The sequence below is a fragment of the Corvus cornix genome, chromosome 1A, assembly GCF_000738735.6.
Source record: "Corvus cornix cornix isolate S_Up_H32 chromosome 1A, ASM73873v5, whole genome shotgun sequence".
Taxonomy (NCBI): Eukaryota; Metazoa; Chordata; class Aves; order Passeriformes; family Corvidae; genus Corvus; species Corvus cornix.
The window spans coordinates 68,421,810-68,440,255 of NC_047057.1; the positions used below are offsets into that span (position 1 = coordinate 68,421,810).

General features: G+C 40.9%; 1 protein-coding gene across 2 annotated transcripts; it reads right to left on the reverse strand.

The window, feature by feature from the left end:
* Nucleotides 1-4,169: 4,169 nt before the first annotated feature.
* GOLT1B (golgi transport 1B) lies at nucleotides 4,170-18,381 on the reverse strand. Of its 2 annotated transcripts, XM_039571295.1 has the most exons (6): nucleotides 18,254-18,381; nucleotides 13,239-13,330; nucleotides 11,377-11,555; nucleotides 8,150-8,231; nucleotides 7,149-7,182; nucleotides 4,170-6,792 (listed from the first exon to the last, which is right to left on the reverse strand). In XM_039571295.1, the coding sequence occupies exons 1-5, from the start codon at nucleotides 18,276-18,278 to the stop codon at nucleotides 7,174-7,176; spliced, it is 387 nt and encodes a 128-aa protein (XP_039427229.1). In that variant the 5' UTR covers nucleotides 18,279-18,381; the 3' UTR covers nucleotides 4,170-6,792; nucleotides 7,149-7,173. The 2 variants fall into 2 exon arrangements, with proteins under 2 accessions (XP_039427229.1, XP_039427228.1); XM_039571294.1 differs by lacking the exon at nucleotides 7,149-7,182 and having other exon boundaries at nucleotides 18,254-18,380.
* Nucleotides 18,382-18,446: the final 65 nt, after the last annotated feature.

An 18,446-nucleotide genomic window follows, 5' to 3' on the forward strand; every position in this document is an offset into this window, starting at 1 on the left:
GGAGAAGAAAGTTAGGATTGTTTGCAGAGACAGAAAGAGGAAAGCACCATGGGCTGTCTCCTTCTGGAAGGGCTCGAGTGGGATGCAAGGTTTCAGGGGATGTGATTTGCAGATCAGCGAGATCTTTTTGCGGCAGCACCTTCTCCCAGTACTCATTTCCTCACTTCCATCCTCTCGCTGTTTCCCCACCTCCTTGGCCATGCCAGCCCCGCTGTGTGCGGGCTCTGCTGTAAAACCCATTAGCAGAGTGATCTGGGTGTAAAAAGCCCAGATAAAAAGCCCGGGAGTAGGAAGCGATTGTCGGAGATGCTGAAGGGAGGAAAGCGCCTCCGCTGGCGCCCTCACAAAGAGCACGGGCTGCACGATTACCCTCACAAGAAAGAAACATTAAAAACCAAGAGCCGGGAGAGAAGATAAAAGGGAAAGCAGCCACACAACATCTGACAACCAGGGAAATGCTGAGAAAAAGACTGAAAGGAAAAGGCCTGCATGCGTGAGAGTAATTGGAACCAAATAAACACATCTCCCCCCTTTCATTCCCACCCTCTGAGGGAAAGAGCATTTTACGCATTCCTCCTAAACAAGCACTTTGTGAATGTGTCGCTTACTTCTGCCCGGAGAGGCAAGAAAAACATCGCGCTCCGGGAATTAACCAAGAACAGAGTTTGTTTTCAACATTTCTTCCAGCCTTCTGTTTTCCAGCTACTCACCTCACCTCTGCCTCCTCAGGGGCTCTTCCAGAAGGTTCTGGGTGGCTGCACCTGCCTCACCCCAGTGTTGCCGGCCCCCAGCCCTGTTGGAATGGGACAGGCTTCCTACAGGTCACATCTTCATCAGAGCAAAGCCTTCAAAAGGCTTTTAAAGGAGTTTAGGTGTTCCAGAGCTAGGAGCAGAGGAGACATAGGGTGAGCAGCAGGGGCCAAGCCCACCCCAGCTGGCTCTATTTGAGGCTTTAGCACCGGGGTCATGTGAACCCTGAGCTCATCAAAATCAACCCCCTCATTCACCTTTTAAAGGGAGTACCAGGATTCTTTGCTCATCTGTTTTCCCCATCCAATGTTGCTCCCAAAGTTGTTTCTGTCTCCCACTCAGCCCTGCTTAAAAGCTGGTAGAAAAGTGAGAGGGGAAACACTTGATGTTTTGTGCAGTTGAGGGTTTTTTTTGAGGGGGGAAGAAGCAAGTGGAGGACAATTCTCCACACAAGTTCATAGAACGATAGAACTATTTAGGTGGGAAAAGACTTTTAAGATCACTGAGTCCAATCATTACCCAACACTTTAAAGCCCACCACTAAACTATGTCCCTGAGTACCACATCCACACTTGTTTTAAATATCTCCAGGGATGGTGACTCCACCACCTCCCTTGGCAGCCCATTCCAATGTCTAATCACTCTTTCTGTGAAGAAATTTTGCCTAATGTTGAACTTAAACTGCTCTGGGGCAGCTTGAGGCCATTTCCTCTTGTCCTGTTGCTGGTTGCCTGAGAGCAGACCCCGACCCCCATCTGGCTATATCCTCCTGTTGGGGAGTTGTAGAGAGTGATAAGGTCTCCCCCAAGCCTCCTTTTTTCCTCAGGTTCCTCAGCTGCTCCTCACAGGACTTGTGCTCCAGACCCTTCACCAGCTTTGTTACCCTTCTTTGGATCACAAAGTTTGACAGTTAATGATAAAAGCCACTCAGCTGGAGCATCTGGAAGATTCACTGTAGAACTGCTTGGTTTCATTACAAAAACAAAATCAATATTCAAAGACTGACCTAATGGGTGTGTGGGTTTGGTGGAGTAAAACATCTGGATCCAAAAAAGCCTTGTATTTCAAAGCAGTAGAATTAACTTGTAGAAATCAATGTGAAATCTTGATTTCTCTAATGTTACTGGAAGAGCTTTGGAGTGCCTGGAGAAAAGGAGGCAGCGAGGCAGCTAGGCTGTGCCAAAGTGGAAAGCCTGCTTTCCAGACGTCCCAAGTACAACCCGGCTGCTTCAGATCCTGCCAGCCCAGAGAGGGGCTGACGTGCAACATTTCAGCTCTGACGGTGCTCTATAAAAAGCTCAACATCCTCTTTTGTGCTCTAAAGCCACGCTGTGGTTCCCCAGCCTAAATTAAATCAAGCCTAAAAAGACTTCAGAAAGAAGTGCACAAAAAAACCCGTCAGGAAATTTCAAGCTGTTTTCCAGGTCCCGCTTACCAGCAATAGGACTCGGAGCTGTTAGCGTGCGCTGGGGCTGATTGAAAAGAAGACAAGAAAAGGTACGTTTTGCCCTTGAGCACATCATCACTTGACCTCCTGCCCAGGTTTTGCAGGGACAGGGGCTCCATGCTGGTGCTCCCAGGGAGCCGGTGATCCCCCAAGCCCCCAGGCTCCTCCTGCCGTCCTTGACCCCGGGGCCTGTGAATTTCGCTTCCTCGTGGCTCCTCCTGGTGGCCGCGGGGGAACCCCTGACCGCGGGACCACCATGTCCTGTGATGCTCAGCTATGAGCTCAGTGCTTCTGTGAGCAGTAAGATACCCCAAACATATATTTTTAGAGGAGATCCACCACACTCCCCGGAAAAGCAGTACTCAATGTTAAATGGTGTCTGCTAGAAAGCATACAGCAGCACAGATGCTTTTTGGCAAGCACATTTCTGGGTATGCACTACCTCAGCAGGTAAACTGTTAATTAAACTACCATTAATGACTGGTAACCAACACATAAATGCATTCCTATAAATAGATATTGCTCCATATATCAAGTTATCAGTCATAATACTTCGTCTGAGATAATGAATTCCACACCAAATTACCCCACAGTAGCCATGTCATTTTTCTGTAAATTGTTATATGTTTGAGGAAGATGCTATAGCATATAATTGTGGTGAAATTAGGCTTGGTGATGGATTACAGCAGCTGCAGAATCTCTTTGTTGGGCTGAACATGAGATCCAAGTCTTCTAAGAGATGCTTTAATGTGCCAAGATCAATACTAGAGGGGCAGAGCTTAGAACAAATGGGCCACAAGGGCCAAGTTCTGCTGGTAAATCAGTCTGGTAATGACATGCCAGTGATGTCACAGCTGGTACTGAAGGGTAGAACAGCCAAAGCGAGCCAGGATGTGGCAGCCAGAGAAGCAGAGATGGGAGTCCAAGGGCTAGCAGTGACCTCTGAAGAGACAGCTGGGAGATAGATGTTTGGTTTAGGGATGTGGACTCTACTCTCCAGCCTGACTGATAATCAATGATCCAGAAAGGCAACAAGGAGATGAATCTGTGCCTTGAAATCTGGTGAGTAAACAATTTAAAGTAATCCCATAAAACGTTGATTTTGACATCTGCCACAGGGACAGGATTCCTTTCTTTACACTGCTTTTGACAGACTCTAAACTGCATATGGTACCACATTGTGAGCAGTAACAAAGCCAAAGTATTCCTGGTTAATGAATGGCAACTAGTCACTGAAAGTAACTGGCCAGGAGCTAGATACAGATTTAAAATTATACCTCTTATAGTTTAACAAATGGAACCAGACATTGCTGTGGGGTTTTTTCCTCTTGAATTAGGAAGTGCCAGTTCTTTGGAATCCTTACTATACAAGCAACTTTGGTCAAAGTTAGTTGAGAGGCTGGAACTTTGGTCAAATTAAGTTTTTAGGGTACTAACTGGTACATAGCACCAACACCAACACCTCAACAACCAGTTAAAAGCTTTGCTTTGCTGCTCTACTCCCTCTGTGAAAATCCTCAACAATGGGCTACAAGCTTGCAGAGCACCACTGAATGGTAAACCTGCTTATCAGGCCACTCTCTAGGACACAGGGAACTCATGGTCATATACTTGAACTAGACTAAAAACCTGCTCCAAGATCTAGACACATGCTCTTTCTCTCCTGAAGTTTCACAGTTATTTCCTCAGAAAAAAAAAAGGAGGTAGTTTCCCAAGTAACTGAAATTTCATGTTTTGTTGTGCTGTGCTCAAAACTGGAACTTGAAAAACTAGGGGGATGCTTATGTAAAAGATTTGTTGTAAAAAAGGGAGGAAACCTTTCCATTTAACATTAATCCAAGCCCCTACTTAGTGTAAAAGCCACAACAGTGTAAGACAGCCAAGCAGTAACAGCTTGTACTCCCGACCCTCTGGAAAGGAAAACTTGTCAATAGACTTTCTTAAAATGTGCAGACAAAGACACAAAGACAAATTATAAAAAAGGTACCCATTTATTCAAGGTATGACAAGGATATTTACAGTATTCATTTTCTCAGAGTAAGATCCATCCTTACGAGTTTTAAAGCAGCAATTATAAATTACATTTAAAAGGGGAAACATTCCAAGCATGTTTCTGTTAGAGATATTTTTACAAGGACAGAAACACTTTAAGGCTAAGTTGTTTTGACCTTTGCTGCCACCCACATTTATCTTGGCAAAACCATCTCAAAGACAAGATTACCTTGAGGGGTAGACTATGCTAAATTCAACATACAATTCTGTTCCCTCTGATGCTTTTCACAACAGTTCACATGTGACAAAAAATTGACTTTTGATTAAAAACAATGAATTAAATATAAATGAGATGACCTGCCTATACCCCAACTTTTCAGAGGCAAAAGATCATCCACAGCAATACATTAACCACCTCCAAAAGACATCATCAGCTTTCTTGTTGATGAAGGTACTTCAGCTTACCAAGTAAGTTGCTGCAGCCAGAAATCACAGTCATGTGGTACAATCCACCTTTCCTATCGCATTATTTTTCAAGAGAGAAGAATGAAAACCTTCAGGTAGCTGATTTCTAAGGTAAGTGATGAACACTGTCTACTTTAGACAGCACTTGGTTCCCACAGCACAGACTAGTGCCCTACCACAGAAAACAGGACGAGTTGGCTAAGCTGCTGTAGTGTTATTCTCTAGTCACTGTAACACTCAACAGAGCTATAGGAGCAGTTAAAATTGGGTTATCTAAAATGGTTTATCTCTTGAGGTAGAGCCCACAAGTCATATTTACTCCTGTCTGTAAACTGTAATGCACATACCATCAAGCAAATATAGCCATTTTTGGTCATTTTTATAATAAACCCACTTATTTTTCAGATGTTATTAATTATAAAATAACAGCTTTTTTTTCTGAATAATTTTGTGCCTCTTGTAGAAGAAAGCAAATTAAGTATTTATGATAGCAGATTGTGGCTTACATTTGCAATGAAAAAACTCCATGTTTTATACAAATAAACTTCAAAGCAACTTTCAAAAGGGTTGATACATAAGGATTCTTTTAACTTAAACTTATTTTGAAAAATTCCAATTTTAACTGCATAATAAGGAAAAAAACAAAACGAAACAACCCACCCCCCCCAGTCATTAGACCTTTAGGCTGGATAGCTACTTTTAATACTACATTGGGTAATTGGTTCAGGATTACATGAAAGGGAAAAGAAAGTGAAATACAACAGAACCACCCTCCCCCCCCCGGCCTGCACAAACACAATTCACTGAATGAGCCCGGTTTGTTAGGTGAGGACACTGTAACTAGGACTATTGAAAGTGCACAATGTTTAACATTCCATGAGAAGCAGAAACGTGACCCATGCTTTAGGGGGGGACATTTATTCCAGGTTAGCCAAGAATCCTCTGTAACAACAAAGCTGTTTCTGTAACCAAGAAAAATTGTTTGAAGATAACCAGATAACCCAGCAACAAGTTACAAACACATGGAGATTGGCACTTGATCTTTAGTCAGCTCCAGACACTCAGTTTTCTCCCCAGAGACTCACGTACACAGAACTTTAAGTTTCCATTTTATTACCGTAAAAAATAAAAGTCAATTTGTAGTTCCAGAGTAAACAAAGAAAGCTTAGTTTCAAACTGTTTAAAAACAAAGCTCAAAATTCTGATAAGTTACATTTCACAGGGTTCACATCAGCACCTCAACCTAATGCATTTTTTTGTGAACTAAGCATATTTCACAAAGTTTTCATGTTAGTGACAAGGGGCTACATTCTCATCTGGATGCACATGTAACATGGCTCAAGGAGAACAACCTGGAAGGACTGCCAGTCAGCTTCCAGAGTTCCCCATTGAGCTCTACATGTTCAGAACCAACATTTAAGACCAAAGTTATTAAAGATTGACCTTTTGCATATTCCAAAATGGAAGGCAAATACAATCAACTAACATTTGGCTTTGAAACACTAAGATAACAATGCTGTATTTCAGCCAGATATTTACAAAAATGTTTACAACAGAACTGTGTAGGGTTTCCTTTTTATTGACACTTATAGATGAATAGTCATCTTAACCTTCATGCAAAGATGCATCTCTTGTTACACAAGAAGTTTCCTGTTTGATTTTTTGCACTCTGAGGATAGCAAGCAGAGGATTGGGTAAATTTGGGTCACCCTTAAAAATGTAGGCCTGTTCGCTCTACTGCACCTTCAAAATAAGGAGGTAAAGGACAGGCACTGTTAATTCCACAAGGGTTCATTGCCTCTAGCATGTTTTCCAAAACCAACAAAAATAGTCTTGAACAGTTGTAACATGGGTTATTCCATGACTTTCCCCTCTTCAGTTTGCTTCCTGAACTCTGGAGTTACTTTCCTAGAAGCATACTTGCCGAGCTTCTTTTCTAATGTATATTGTTGACTATACATTTTAAATTAAACTGTTATGTAAAGAATGCAACAAGCTTTTTCCTTTGTACACAACTTAATCTTTGTGCTGAGTATTCTTCAAAGGGATTTTATAAATAATACAGTAAAAGTTTAGATCAGTCTTCCACCCTCTCATCATTATACCATGTTGTTGCTTTCTCCAACTTTATCTACAAGCTGTGGAAAAGGAGACAAAAAGGTTTTAAGCTGATGATATTTATATACAGTGAAGCTACTCTCAAATACTGCTTGCTACTTACACAGTTAGTATGTGACTGGAAATGAGAGTCAAGTAGTACTCACCAAGGTCTCATGGTTTAGGTTTGTGAAAACCAAAATTCTTACAATTGCAATTGTGTTTCTGCATGACATGTTTTTCTCATATAGACATTAACAGTGCAACATGAAGATGCAACAGAATGAGAAAGGAAATAGAAGAATGCAGATAACACTGCCAGCTTAATGGTTAAAACAAAACAATACGATCTCAGCCACACATGCATTAGTAGACCAAGGAAGATATTTCAACTGACCATTACTGTGGATTCTCTTCTGAGCCTACGTAGGCTTTGAACAAAACATTAACAATTATCTTTTAAAAATAAGATTTAACCCCATTATGATCAAACTAAATATGATTAAGATCAATTGACAAATGAAACATTCAATTGATCATGAATTATGAGCCACAACTTGGCCTAACTGTGAGATTGGAAGAGATGATCTGGAACACTCATTTTTAAAAAACAGCCTGTATGTATCTAAGTTATTCACACTATTAATTTTTAGTAGTAGCTATTTAAACTGTTACTTTCAAAACGAGTATTACAAATGCTTGTGTTAAAAATACATACCAAAATTAGCACAGTAAAAGTAGTTGACTGAAACACCCTGGATTAGCATGTTACTGGTACCTGTTAATTGTCTTCAAATCCCTGGCCATTTGGTTAAAAAAATTGAAGACTCCATTTGAAAAAATACAAATCTTAGTAATAAAAAGATGTACCCTGGTGCAGTGGACCTTAATAAATATGTCTGATGAATGACTATGCATCATGAGAGTTTCTGGGTTCACCATACAAGCTGCAACTTAATATTGAATTCCACTGTTTGCTTTTACAGGCCACTTTTCATAAGTCCACCCAAATACTGCACCACGAATGGCATCCTCCTCATTGTACAGACAGGAGAAGAGGCCCAGGGCAGTGGCAGAATTTACCTATCTGGTCACCCAGGGCCAACAGCGAAGCAGGAAGAAACCCAGCATTTCCAGTCACAATGCAGGGCTCTTCCCACTTCACTACCCGTGAGCAGGGGCAGCTTCTGCAAACGTGTCCTTTTGTTCCTTTTACACCTACAAGTCTCTCCCTGGGAATGAATGTGATGTGTATGGTGCAAGAACTGTACAGGAATGCGCTTGAAGTCATTGCTCCAAAGTAATATTTGCTTTATTTTTGATGCATTTCAACTAGTGCTAATCAGTGGAATAAAAACCAGAACAAGCTTCAATTGTTGCATGAAATACCAAACTTACCGAGCTTATACCAGGTAAATTCAAGAGATATCCAAGAACTGGAACTCTTCTAATAAAGCCAACCACCACAGGAAAGAACCCCCTTTAGGTAAGATATCAGAAGATTGCATTAGTTTTTATAATTAATTTTTTCTCATATTGCCATAGCATGAAAAAAATAGCAGGTAATTTTTAAACCAAGATTACATAAAATCTTGCAACTTGTTAGCAGCACTCTTGTTTACCAAATATATCAACACACATTCAGCAGAGAAAGGAAAAAACCAGGAAAGAAATGATGTATTTTTAAATGGATTTAATTTTCTTTGTAGCTGGCAACTCTCAGTCAGCTCATCAAAAAGTAACTCAGGTGAGAATACCCAACTTAGTCAGCAAAACTGATTTCTCAAAACTAGCATATATATTTTGAGATAATTATATTATAGAAAATATATTCAAGACCCACTGTAGAAACAGGTGAAGTTAGTTCTGAGTAATTAAAACCATGTATGGTACTCTTTACATTAACTAAAGAAAATGGAGCATGACAGAATTGTGTATTCATTTATTTCCCAAATTTAAGTCAGCAGTTTTGATGCCTTTTCCTGGTCTTAAAATCAAGAGTCAAACACGGTTAGAAGGGGAAAAGGGATTTTACCTTGGTATTTATTTTAAGGATCCTTAGGTGCACACATCCAGGTCGAATGCACTGAAATGCACCCCGCAAAATGCCCACCCCAAAAGATCGGGTATAACATTATAGGTCTTACTAATTAGCAGATCTATCAAAGATTGCCCAATGAGAGGCTCGAGTGAGCTCCCCTCCCCAAGGAACCTTCTCCTGGATGGTTCTATCTTAGTTTACAAAATGTGTTCTGGAGAGGACCTTGGGGTCTGGGGCACACTGATCCCTAACTACGAAGCTTCTAAAACGTTTAGTCTCTCAGCTTGACAAACAAGCCCAAGAATGTAGGCCAAAAACCACCAAGAATACAGAAGTTGCAAAGAGGTATAAAAGGGGTATAAAAGAAAAGGCAAAAAATCATCATGGCATCAGTTTGAATCATGACCCTAGGGATGTTGCCTGGCATAGCTGCTATGGTATAGACCTTGCACTGCCCACTTAATCTCTGCAGCAGAAAAACAAATTTTCTGTGGCAGTATCTCAGCTGTTTGCAGCCAGTTGGTGGCATTCCCAGCGATCTCGTGTTGAACATTCCCTGCATGGAATAAGGATTAACATTCAATGAGGCCTCAGCCACAGCGAAACAGTGAAGTTTCACAAGTTATCATCCTCTTCACCACACTGCTAAGAACTATTTGCTGGGTAATATCCATACCAATAAGGGTTTTTTTTGAGATTTCTTTTTTCAGAAACCGGATCATTTCAGTAGTCCAGTAAATTGTGATGCAGGGCAAACCACTTGTAACAGATTAAAACAACTGCTGTATGCAAGAATAAAGAACAGTTAGTACAGCAGGGATAATATCGTCAGCCATAACTCTGCACACCTATAATCTGAACAAGGCTCCAAAAGCACCTTAGATTACAACAACTGTCCCACAAGAGCCAGGTCAGTTTTCTGCTATGCAACCAAGCAGAAGATCCTGAGGAACAGTATAAAATGATGCTTGAGGAAAGACTTCATTTCTAACTTCTGCAGAAAAGAGCAAGTTGCTGACAACACGATGATGGTTGAAGTCGACAAGACTGAAGCAAAACAAAAAGCTTTGCTTGAAGTAGTCACTAGCCAACCTTGAAGCAAGGGATTTAGATTCTATCAACTATTAAGCACTGGAAAAGATGGTCACAGAATCACGGAATCATCAAGGATGGAAAAGACATTTAAGATCATTCAGTCCAAACCACTGGTCTCCAGATGCTTTAAATTAAAACAGATCATCAGATGGAATTATCTGTCCCTTGTTGATACCCTTCAGGCTAAGGGATTGTCCTAGGGGTAACTATTGATCTTTTATAAACCTCTCAACATTATTTTACCTTGCTAGCACCACTAGATAATCCATAAGCATACCTGCTTAGACATTATAACTCTTCTGAGATCTTTTAAAAGGAGAGTGTTTTGTTGGAAACACATTCTACTTGCTCTGTACTGGCTGATTAAACCAAGCACTACATCCAAGAAGTGACAATGTATTCAGTGAAATACTGTGATTATCAAAGCACTTGCAGTGACAGAATTCAAAGTAACACAGAGTAGAACAATAAGAAATACATTAAACCCACAAAATACATTTTCTGAAATTTCACTGTCTTCAGCAGGAGCCAAGTTCAGATTTGTTTTTAAAAATAAACATTTTATCTGAACTAAATACCAGATTAACATATGATTTTACTGAGTACAAAAAGAGCTCCAGGAGAACAGTGGTTTCACTTTGATTAACAGGACAGTATTATTTAGCCATTCGCTGAACACTTCAGGGTCTGAAATTTGATCAATAAGCATTAGTGAAACAGTCTGCATGGGGACAGAAGTCCAAGAACAACTAGAAGCCTCCCTTTCTACTTTTGTGCGTACTTTTTGCTTTTTTCTGTAGGGAAGCATGGAAACTTCAACCATGGAAATAAAGATAAAAATACAGATATCTGTGCAGGTTGTAACAAGTCAAATTCTTTCACTATTACAGTTGCATTTATAAAGAACTTAAGTGACACACTGTGAGAGTTATACATGTTTCAAGATGGCTGTTAAAAAAGTTAGAATTTCCATTTTTCTTTAACTCAGTCAAGATACTGCTAACCCAAACAAGCAGTTCTGACTCTAAGGCACAATTGTAACGAAACATGACAGAAAACATCTTTTCCCTGGGCTGCCATAATGATGAAATGGTAAGGTTACAAACCTAGGATGGTTAGGATGGTAGTAACTAAATATTTTGCCCTGTTTGTTAAAGAAAGGAACAAACTCCCCACCAAAAAAAGTACCAAGTATCCCTTTTCTGTGAGGAAATATTTAAACTTCACACTGCTAACAATTTGGGCTCCCACATATTTTGAAGCTTTACAATTCTTTGGTTAGACATCAATATTATCAAAGTCACTTTGGTAAATGCCTCACAAACATTAGCAGATTTGAGTCTTGGAAAAATACTTACCAACTTGTAAATAAACAATTTCACAAAAAATCTAAGGATGCTGCTTTGTCAACTCTAACACAGAAACACTACATGAACACATTTATTCCTAGATACACCAACACAGAAAGTTATTTTCAAACAAGACTTACCTGAACAATAGGAAGAACCCATAAATTTCAAGGATCATTCCTATTAAAGGCCAACCAATGAGAACTATGAGCACACCACCCAGGAAGAAGCCCGTTGCTTTCATTTTGTGTTTTTGAAAGAAGAATCTGAATGTTCTTTCTAAACCAATAACAAAAGACAAGCCAGCCACAAATAAAACCTAGAAAAGACAAAAACAAACCAAAGAAAGAAAATAGGTAATTATGTTCCCAAGTACAGCATGTAAACATATACATATATATTTTAAAAAATTAGACTGCTTTTCTTGCACAACTTCTAATACCAAAAGACAGATGGTGAGAATGAATTTACTATTGATTTTCTTTTGTAAGGTCCATCTTAAAGCAGTTGTAGCTCTCAACTGCTTGAAAGTAAAGAGTCTATCCTTTGTGGTCACTGCCAAACACACTCAAGACAAAAGACCTGCTGACAACAGTTGTATCTGCCTTGTCACATACATACAGTCTTAACCACAAGTGGTGCTGAAGCTTCGTACTACTGACAGCAAAGGTTCCTGAAAACTAAGAGCACACATAAAAGCACCTGTTCTGTGCCACTGACATCTTCAACAGCTTGTACTGATCTACTCATAGTGCAAAACCAGAGAAGGAAAACAGCTGAACAGTTGTTTTTTACTGTGTAGAGCCTTTTTACTGTTTAATTGTTCCAGTATAGATTGAAAGCTATCACACTAGTCTCAACTAGTTACAACTACTTCTAGTGTCCTGCAGCAACAGTACTCATACTTATTTCAGCTTGTAAGCACAGAAAGCGATGGCATCTCAGATTTTACTCAAGATTATTTTACTCAAGTTTAAGTTTGTACAGTATTTAATTAATCACTGTCTTAGAACCTCCTGCCCTTTCTAATAAAACTATTTTTAATAAAAACAACTCTCTGCAAGGATACAGTACCTTTTCTTGCATTATCTTTGGTTACCACATAGCCTGTCATTGTCTCTTCCTACCTATGTTTTCATCATTTTCCCTAAACAGGGGCTCATATTTCCACCTTACATTAGGAAAAGAAAAAATAAGCATTATTTAATTTTTCCCTCTTCCACTGCACACTTGATTTGATGGTTCATAACAATGCTTCAACTAATGCACCCAAATTCAGATACACTATTTTGTATTTTTCTTCAGTGAATCTCAGTATTTGAAAATGAAACTGATCTGTTTTGACCGCAAACTTTTAGGCATCAGCATGAGGGGGTGAACCTCTACCAACCAGGCTGTGCTTTGGCTGGCTGGCAAAGCTGAGAACAGCAGAGACACAGAGATTATCACATGCAGAAAACACCCTGTCATTTTATATTTGGATTGGAAATTTCGTGTACCAGGACGAGGATTTATTTTCTGTGCTGCTTTGACCAACAACTTCGATTTGGTAAAAGCTGAAGATACTGAATCTCTCCTTATGAAGGGGGTCTGGCTCTTCTAAAGCCAGAACTGTCAGCAATTCATACTTCTTTCTTTCCTCATGCAGCACTGCAAAGCTACATTCGCTAGCAATCCAAATATATACTTAAATTGACAGTTATCTTAGAGGATCACAAAAAATCACATTTGCAGCAGCACAACAACTGTGGAACAAGCTGCTTCTTGTCTACCAACATCCCACAGGCCTGACCCAAGGTGATATTCACATCAGTGTGAGCTGTTCTAACCTCAGTCAGGAAAAATGAATCACTCCTATCACTGAGCACAACTCCTCCTTTATACCAAATCACCACAGTAATCTTTGTCATGCAGCTTCAAACTGACAACATACTCTTCTATTTTTAGTTTATCTTTAATAGATCACATACTTGATTCTAAGCAGTGCAGAAAAGGCACTTACATTTCCAATAGCCAAAAGAGCTTTGTCAAAGAAGAGTATCATTCCAAAGAAGAGGAAAAACACTCCAAAGCCTGTTAGTCCCATTCCAATCTCTGGAAAAAAAGCAAATTTAGGCATGTAACAAAACATGGTACCAAGATAAAGTCATACATAAAAATCGGGAAAAAAATTAGAACATCCAATCTAAAGACATTTTAAATTTAGAAACTTCCCTGAGTGTACCAATATTGTAAATCTTGTAGATACCAATTACTTCAACAGACAGATCTTTGGAAGCTGTTTATCAAAAAAGTCCGTATTTGGAACTAGACACTGAAATTGAATGCAACCAAAAGCAATGCATACATACGGCAAAGACATACGTCCCTTTTGATTAATTGCTAGTATGGAGAAAAGGATTGTTTTGTAAAGAGAAAATCAAACTTTGTTTTCCAGATTAGATCAGTTGGTCAGTACACGGTGCAAATAACACCAAGGTCATGGGTTTGATTCCCGTATGGGTCATTCACAGAAGAACTGGACTCAATGATCTTTGTGATCCTTCCCTTTCAACTCAGAATATTCTGGAACTTGCAGATCTTATCCCATTATCTTTAGCACAGTAATGTAAGTACCCTGGTTCTCTCCATCCTCCTGAGACCCCATGTTCAATTGCCCAAAACCTTGCATAGCAGTCCAACTCTCCCCAGTTTCCAGATGGAACACAACTTGAATGAATCCTGAAAGAGTTTTCCAAGTTACACATGTGCTGACAGCTATCAGACACTAGCCTGGGTCTCCAGACAACTGCCGGTTTTCACAAAACTATTAGATAGTAAATATTGAGGGATTAATGTTCAATTATATTTTTCATGCTTAATATTTCATTTTTCATAATTAAATGATAGATTTACATTACACAGATACAATATCTCTAGACTGCCAGTGTTGTATAGCAGTTTCATTTTATGAAATTTTTCATTTTATGATCTTAATTTGTAGATTTTTTTAAAAATATCTTTTGTACTTTATATATTTGCTTATATTGTAGACTGGGTAGTGCTGGGTTAACAGTTGGACTCAATGCTCTTAAAGGTTTTTCTCCAATCTAAGTAATTCTATAAACTTCGAGTTCTGCAAAGGATGCTCAAGAAATACTGGGAAGCCAAGAGTAGGATGGAAGGTTTGTATGAGAAACCGGGCTAAAAATGTCAAGCTATGATTAAAACTACCATTTGATAACAGCCTCTAAAGTATCTTGAAGACTGCTCTTAGAAATAATACATCCAGCTTTTAATTTTAAATCTCTAAAGCCTTCCTTTGACTCTCACACAGACTGAATGAGAGAGAAAAACCAGGAACAGCAGCAACACGTCTGCAAAAACACAGGCATTTATTATTGCTTTCCCTGTGACCAGACAATTTAGAAACCTATAGAACACAAAAACAGCTTAGCAAAACCAGCCCTAATACTACAGACAGGCTGGCAGCCCAGTATGTGCCCATATATATGTGTATTTTGAAATTCCAAATAGTTTTGCATAGCCTGTCCTGAAACAAACAAAAAACCACACCCACAATCACAGCTTTCAGTGCTACTGTTGGCAGATCTACCTCAATATATTTTAATTGCACTTAGTAGGTGTAGTTGGTCATTTGTTGTCACTTGATGAGCTTGGGAGTAAAGGAGGATAACTACGCCTGTTTCAGGCCTGTTTCCAAGTAGTTATTGGAAATAAATTTCAAAACGGCTCAAAGAGATTTGTTCCAGCAACATGCCACTCCCCAAACTTCTGTAAGGGCTTGGCTTTCAGCATGGCTGCAGAGTACATGCTGTTAGAGCTGTAGTTCTGTAGTATTGCCTGCCACTTTAAACTGTTACTATGAGCATTTTAACACCCCACAATTAAAACCACTAAGTAACTCAGTACAATCAATTTACTACAGGCACTCTCTGTACTTGCTCACAATGAAAAATGGAACTGCAAATTGTATTCTCAATCGATCTGCTGACTGAAGGCAATATACCAATTGCAACTGCCCTTTTCTCTAGTACTCTTTACTTCAGAAGAGCAGAAACAATCTGTATTCTAGAGGGAAAAAACTTGGGAGGCAGGACTCCAGAGGAATTACCAGCTGCCAGCAAGATAAATATGCAGTCATGGGAAGTGAGTATTCACTCCTCCCGCAGACACAGCACAAGGTATGGATCTGGCAAGGAGGCAGAGGCCAACTCCCAACAGCTGCTGCAATCACCACTCTGACACTTCTCTAATCACCCGAAACGTGTTTGTAATCACTTCTGCCACAATGGATTCTGATTCACTTCAGAAGTCACCCATATTCTCTGGTTAGTGGAGGGAAAGGGAAAAAAGAGAAAGGAACATTATTCTCATTATCCCAAAATAACTGCTGGAAGAAGATGAATGGTCCACGACTATTATCCTCTGGTGCTGATATCTCAGCAGAGGGTGTTACTGACTTGATTTATATCAGAATTTGGAAATATATTTAACTACTGTTCTTAGAGGAAGGAAAAGAAAAAGTGCTGGCATTTTGTATAAAATCTTTTCAACAACAAACTATGAATATTTATAGAGGGAGCAGACTATTTTTAAATGCTTTCTCCTTTGCCAGAAGAGCTTTCCCACATTAGTCAAATACAACATATCAATGCCTAGAAATGCAGAAACACACACTAGCCAGCTTGCATTTATTCTGATTATGATTTCCTGAGACAAGGGATCAAACCTTGATCAATGTTTCTCCAGAAATTCCATAAGCTGTGCACGAGTGCTGCAGCACTGTGTCAAAACATCTTAGTAGGTATTAAGATTAAAAATTAAGATACATTGCTTGTGAAAGATTAGGGCAGACAATGCACATCCCCAGTCTTTTATAGTGCACTATATAGTGCAACATAAAAAGGAATTGTGTGCTATAGGCTCCCAGAAGACAAAAACTAATACAGTTTATATTCAATGTATAACTATTATTTTGCTAGCAGTATTTTTCAGTATTGAAAATTTAATTTGGGAAAAGCCAAGTGCATTCTTTTGCAATTACTGGTGGTTTATAACACCATTCAATGCACCACTTAAAACTATTTTCTAGACTACAGATGCAAAATTAACTTTCCAAACATCAACCAATGCAGTGGTTCTCTCCAGGTATTTATCACACTACTCCACCAGTGACTCTCTGGCTAACTCTGTATTTTTCCAGACAGCCGTGAGTTTTAAAATATCTGATGAACTATCTTCAGAATTTCAGAAAAACTGAAAAAAACCCCAAATCCTTAAAATCCCTAAATGTCACAGTATTTCATTTACTACTCTTGTCTCTGACATTTAAAACCAACAGTTTTAGCAGTGGAAATAGCTGAAGGTCCCAAATGAGGAACTAAGGAAAAGAAAAACAGTGAGTCTCTCTCTGAAGAGATCTTTCTTTTTCTGCTTAACAAATACTCCAGACAGGAAGTTAAAGGCAAAAACAATGCCCATAAGGGTTTAAACATTCCGAAATCTAAAAATTAACCCCAAGGGTTAGTACTCATTCCAGAAGCAGCACAATATCTGAATATCTCAAGAAATCATTGACCCTGAATGCTGCTAGACTCTGCTGCCTGTCTTCATCCTTGGCCTTAACTGGCTCTCCAATACCTCAATTTCCAGTATCCTGCTATCAAACTTGGTTATTTTAACTTTTTTTTTTCTAAATTTTTCATACCATCCTCCATAACTGATGCTGTGGTGCTTATCAGGCAGACTCATATCCTTCTGTGGCAGTCATAAGATAAATGCATCATACATGAGATGGTAATTTAAATCAAAGGCCCAACGTTGTCTTTTACCTTGCAGCTTAAGCTGTTATGACAGAATCACAATTGTTAGGGCTGGAAGGGACCTCTGGAGATCACCCAGTCCAACCCCCGTGCCAAGGCAGGGTCACCTACAGCAGGTGACGCAGGAATGTGTCCAGGTGGGTTTGGAACGTCTCCAGAAAGAGAGACCCCACGCCCACCCCGGGCAGCTCTTCCAGGGCTCTGCCACCCTCAATGGGAAGAAGCTCTTCCTCATCTTGAGGTGAAGCTCTGTCTTTTAGTTTACTGCCATTCCGCCTCATCTTGTTGCTGGGCACCACTGAAAAAAGTCTGGCACCAATTTCTTTCATCTCTATTTCCAAGTACTTCAGTGGAAACAAAACTATGGCCACATACAAGTATTTTTAAAGCCATTTACAGAAAATTAAGTGGTTCCAGACCACTGACGTCCACAGGGAGGCACACGGGAGGATACGAGCTAAGCGTTACTTTGTTTACCGCTCAGCTTTCATTCATTCATTCATAGTGATCAGTCAAGGTGCGATGGGTACAAACCCACAGAGGGGCTAGGTTAGATATCAGAAATTTTTTCCCGTAAGGGTGGCCAGGCACTGGAACAGGTTGTCCAGAGAAGCTGTGGATGCCCCCCGATTCCTGGAAGTGTTCAAGACCAGGTTGGACGGGGCTGTGAGCAACCTGGTCTGGTGGAAGGTGTCCCTGCTCATGGCACGGGGTTGGAACTCGATAACCTTTAAGGTCTCTTCCAACCCAAACCATTCTGTGATCCCACCACACCACGGCACACTGAGCACTCCAAGCCCCAGACAAAAGCCGGCCGCGCTGGTGACAGAGCTCTCCTAAGGGCGAGGGACCCTGCCGAGCGCTCCCCTATCGCTCTCCATCCCATTTCCCTTTCCGTGCTCCCCGCCAGCTCATGGTACCGCCGCACCGGGCCGCCGCAGCTTCCACTGCGGGGATGCGGCCGTGAGAGCTGCCCCCCCGCCCCTGTCCGCTCCTACCCCGCCGCTGGCTCCGGCCGGTCCGCAGGGGCCCAGCCGGGCGCTGCTCGGCCGCTCCCGGGAGGCCCCGCCGCGGACAAAGGGTGCGGGCCCAGCGAGCCCGGCCACCCTGGGACCCCCTGCCCCCGACGCCCCCAGCCCCGCAGCGGGCGGCCCCTCCCCGCTTCCCCCCCAGGAGCGACGCCAGAGCTTACTCTGTGTGTCGGACAGGGAGATCATGGTGGCGGCGGGCCCGGGAGCAGGACCGGGATCAGGACGAGCGGGAGCGGGACCAGCGGGAGCGGCGGCGGCCACGTCTTCCGGAAACACGCACCCCGCCGGATGAGAGACGCCCGCCGATTGGTCACGCCAGCCGCCAATCAGCAGCCGCCTTGTATCGCCGCTCGG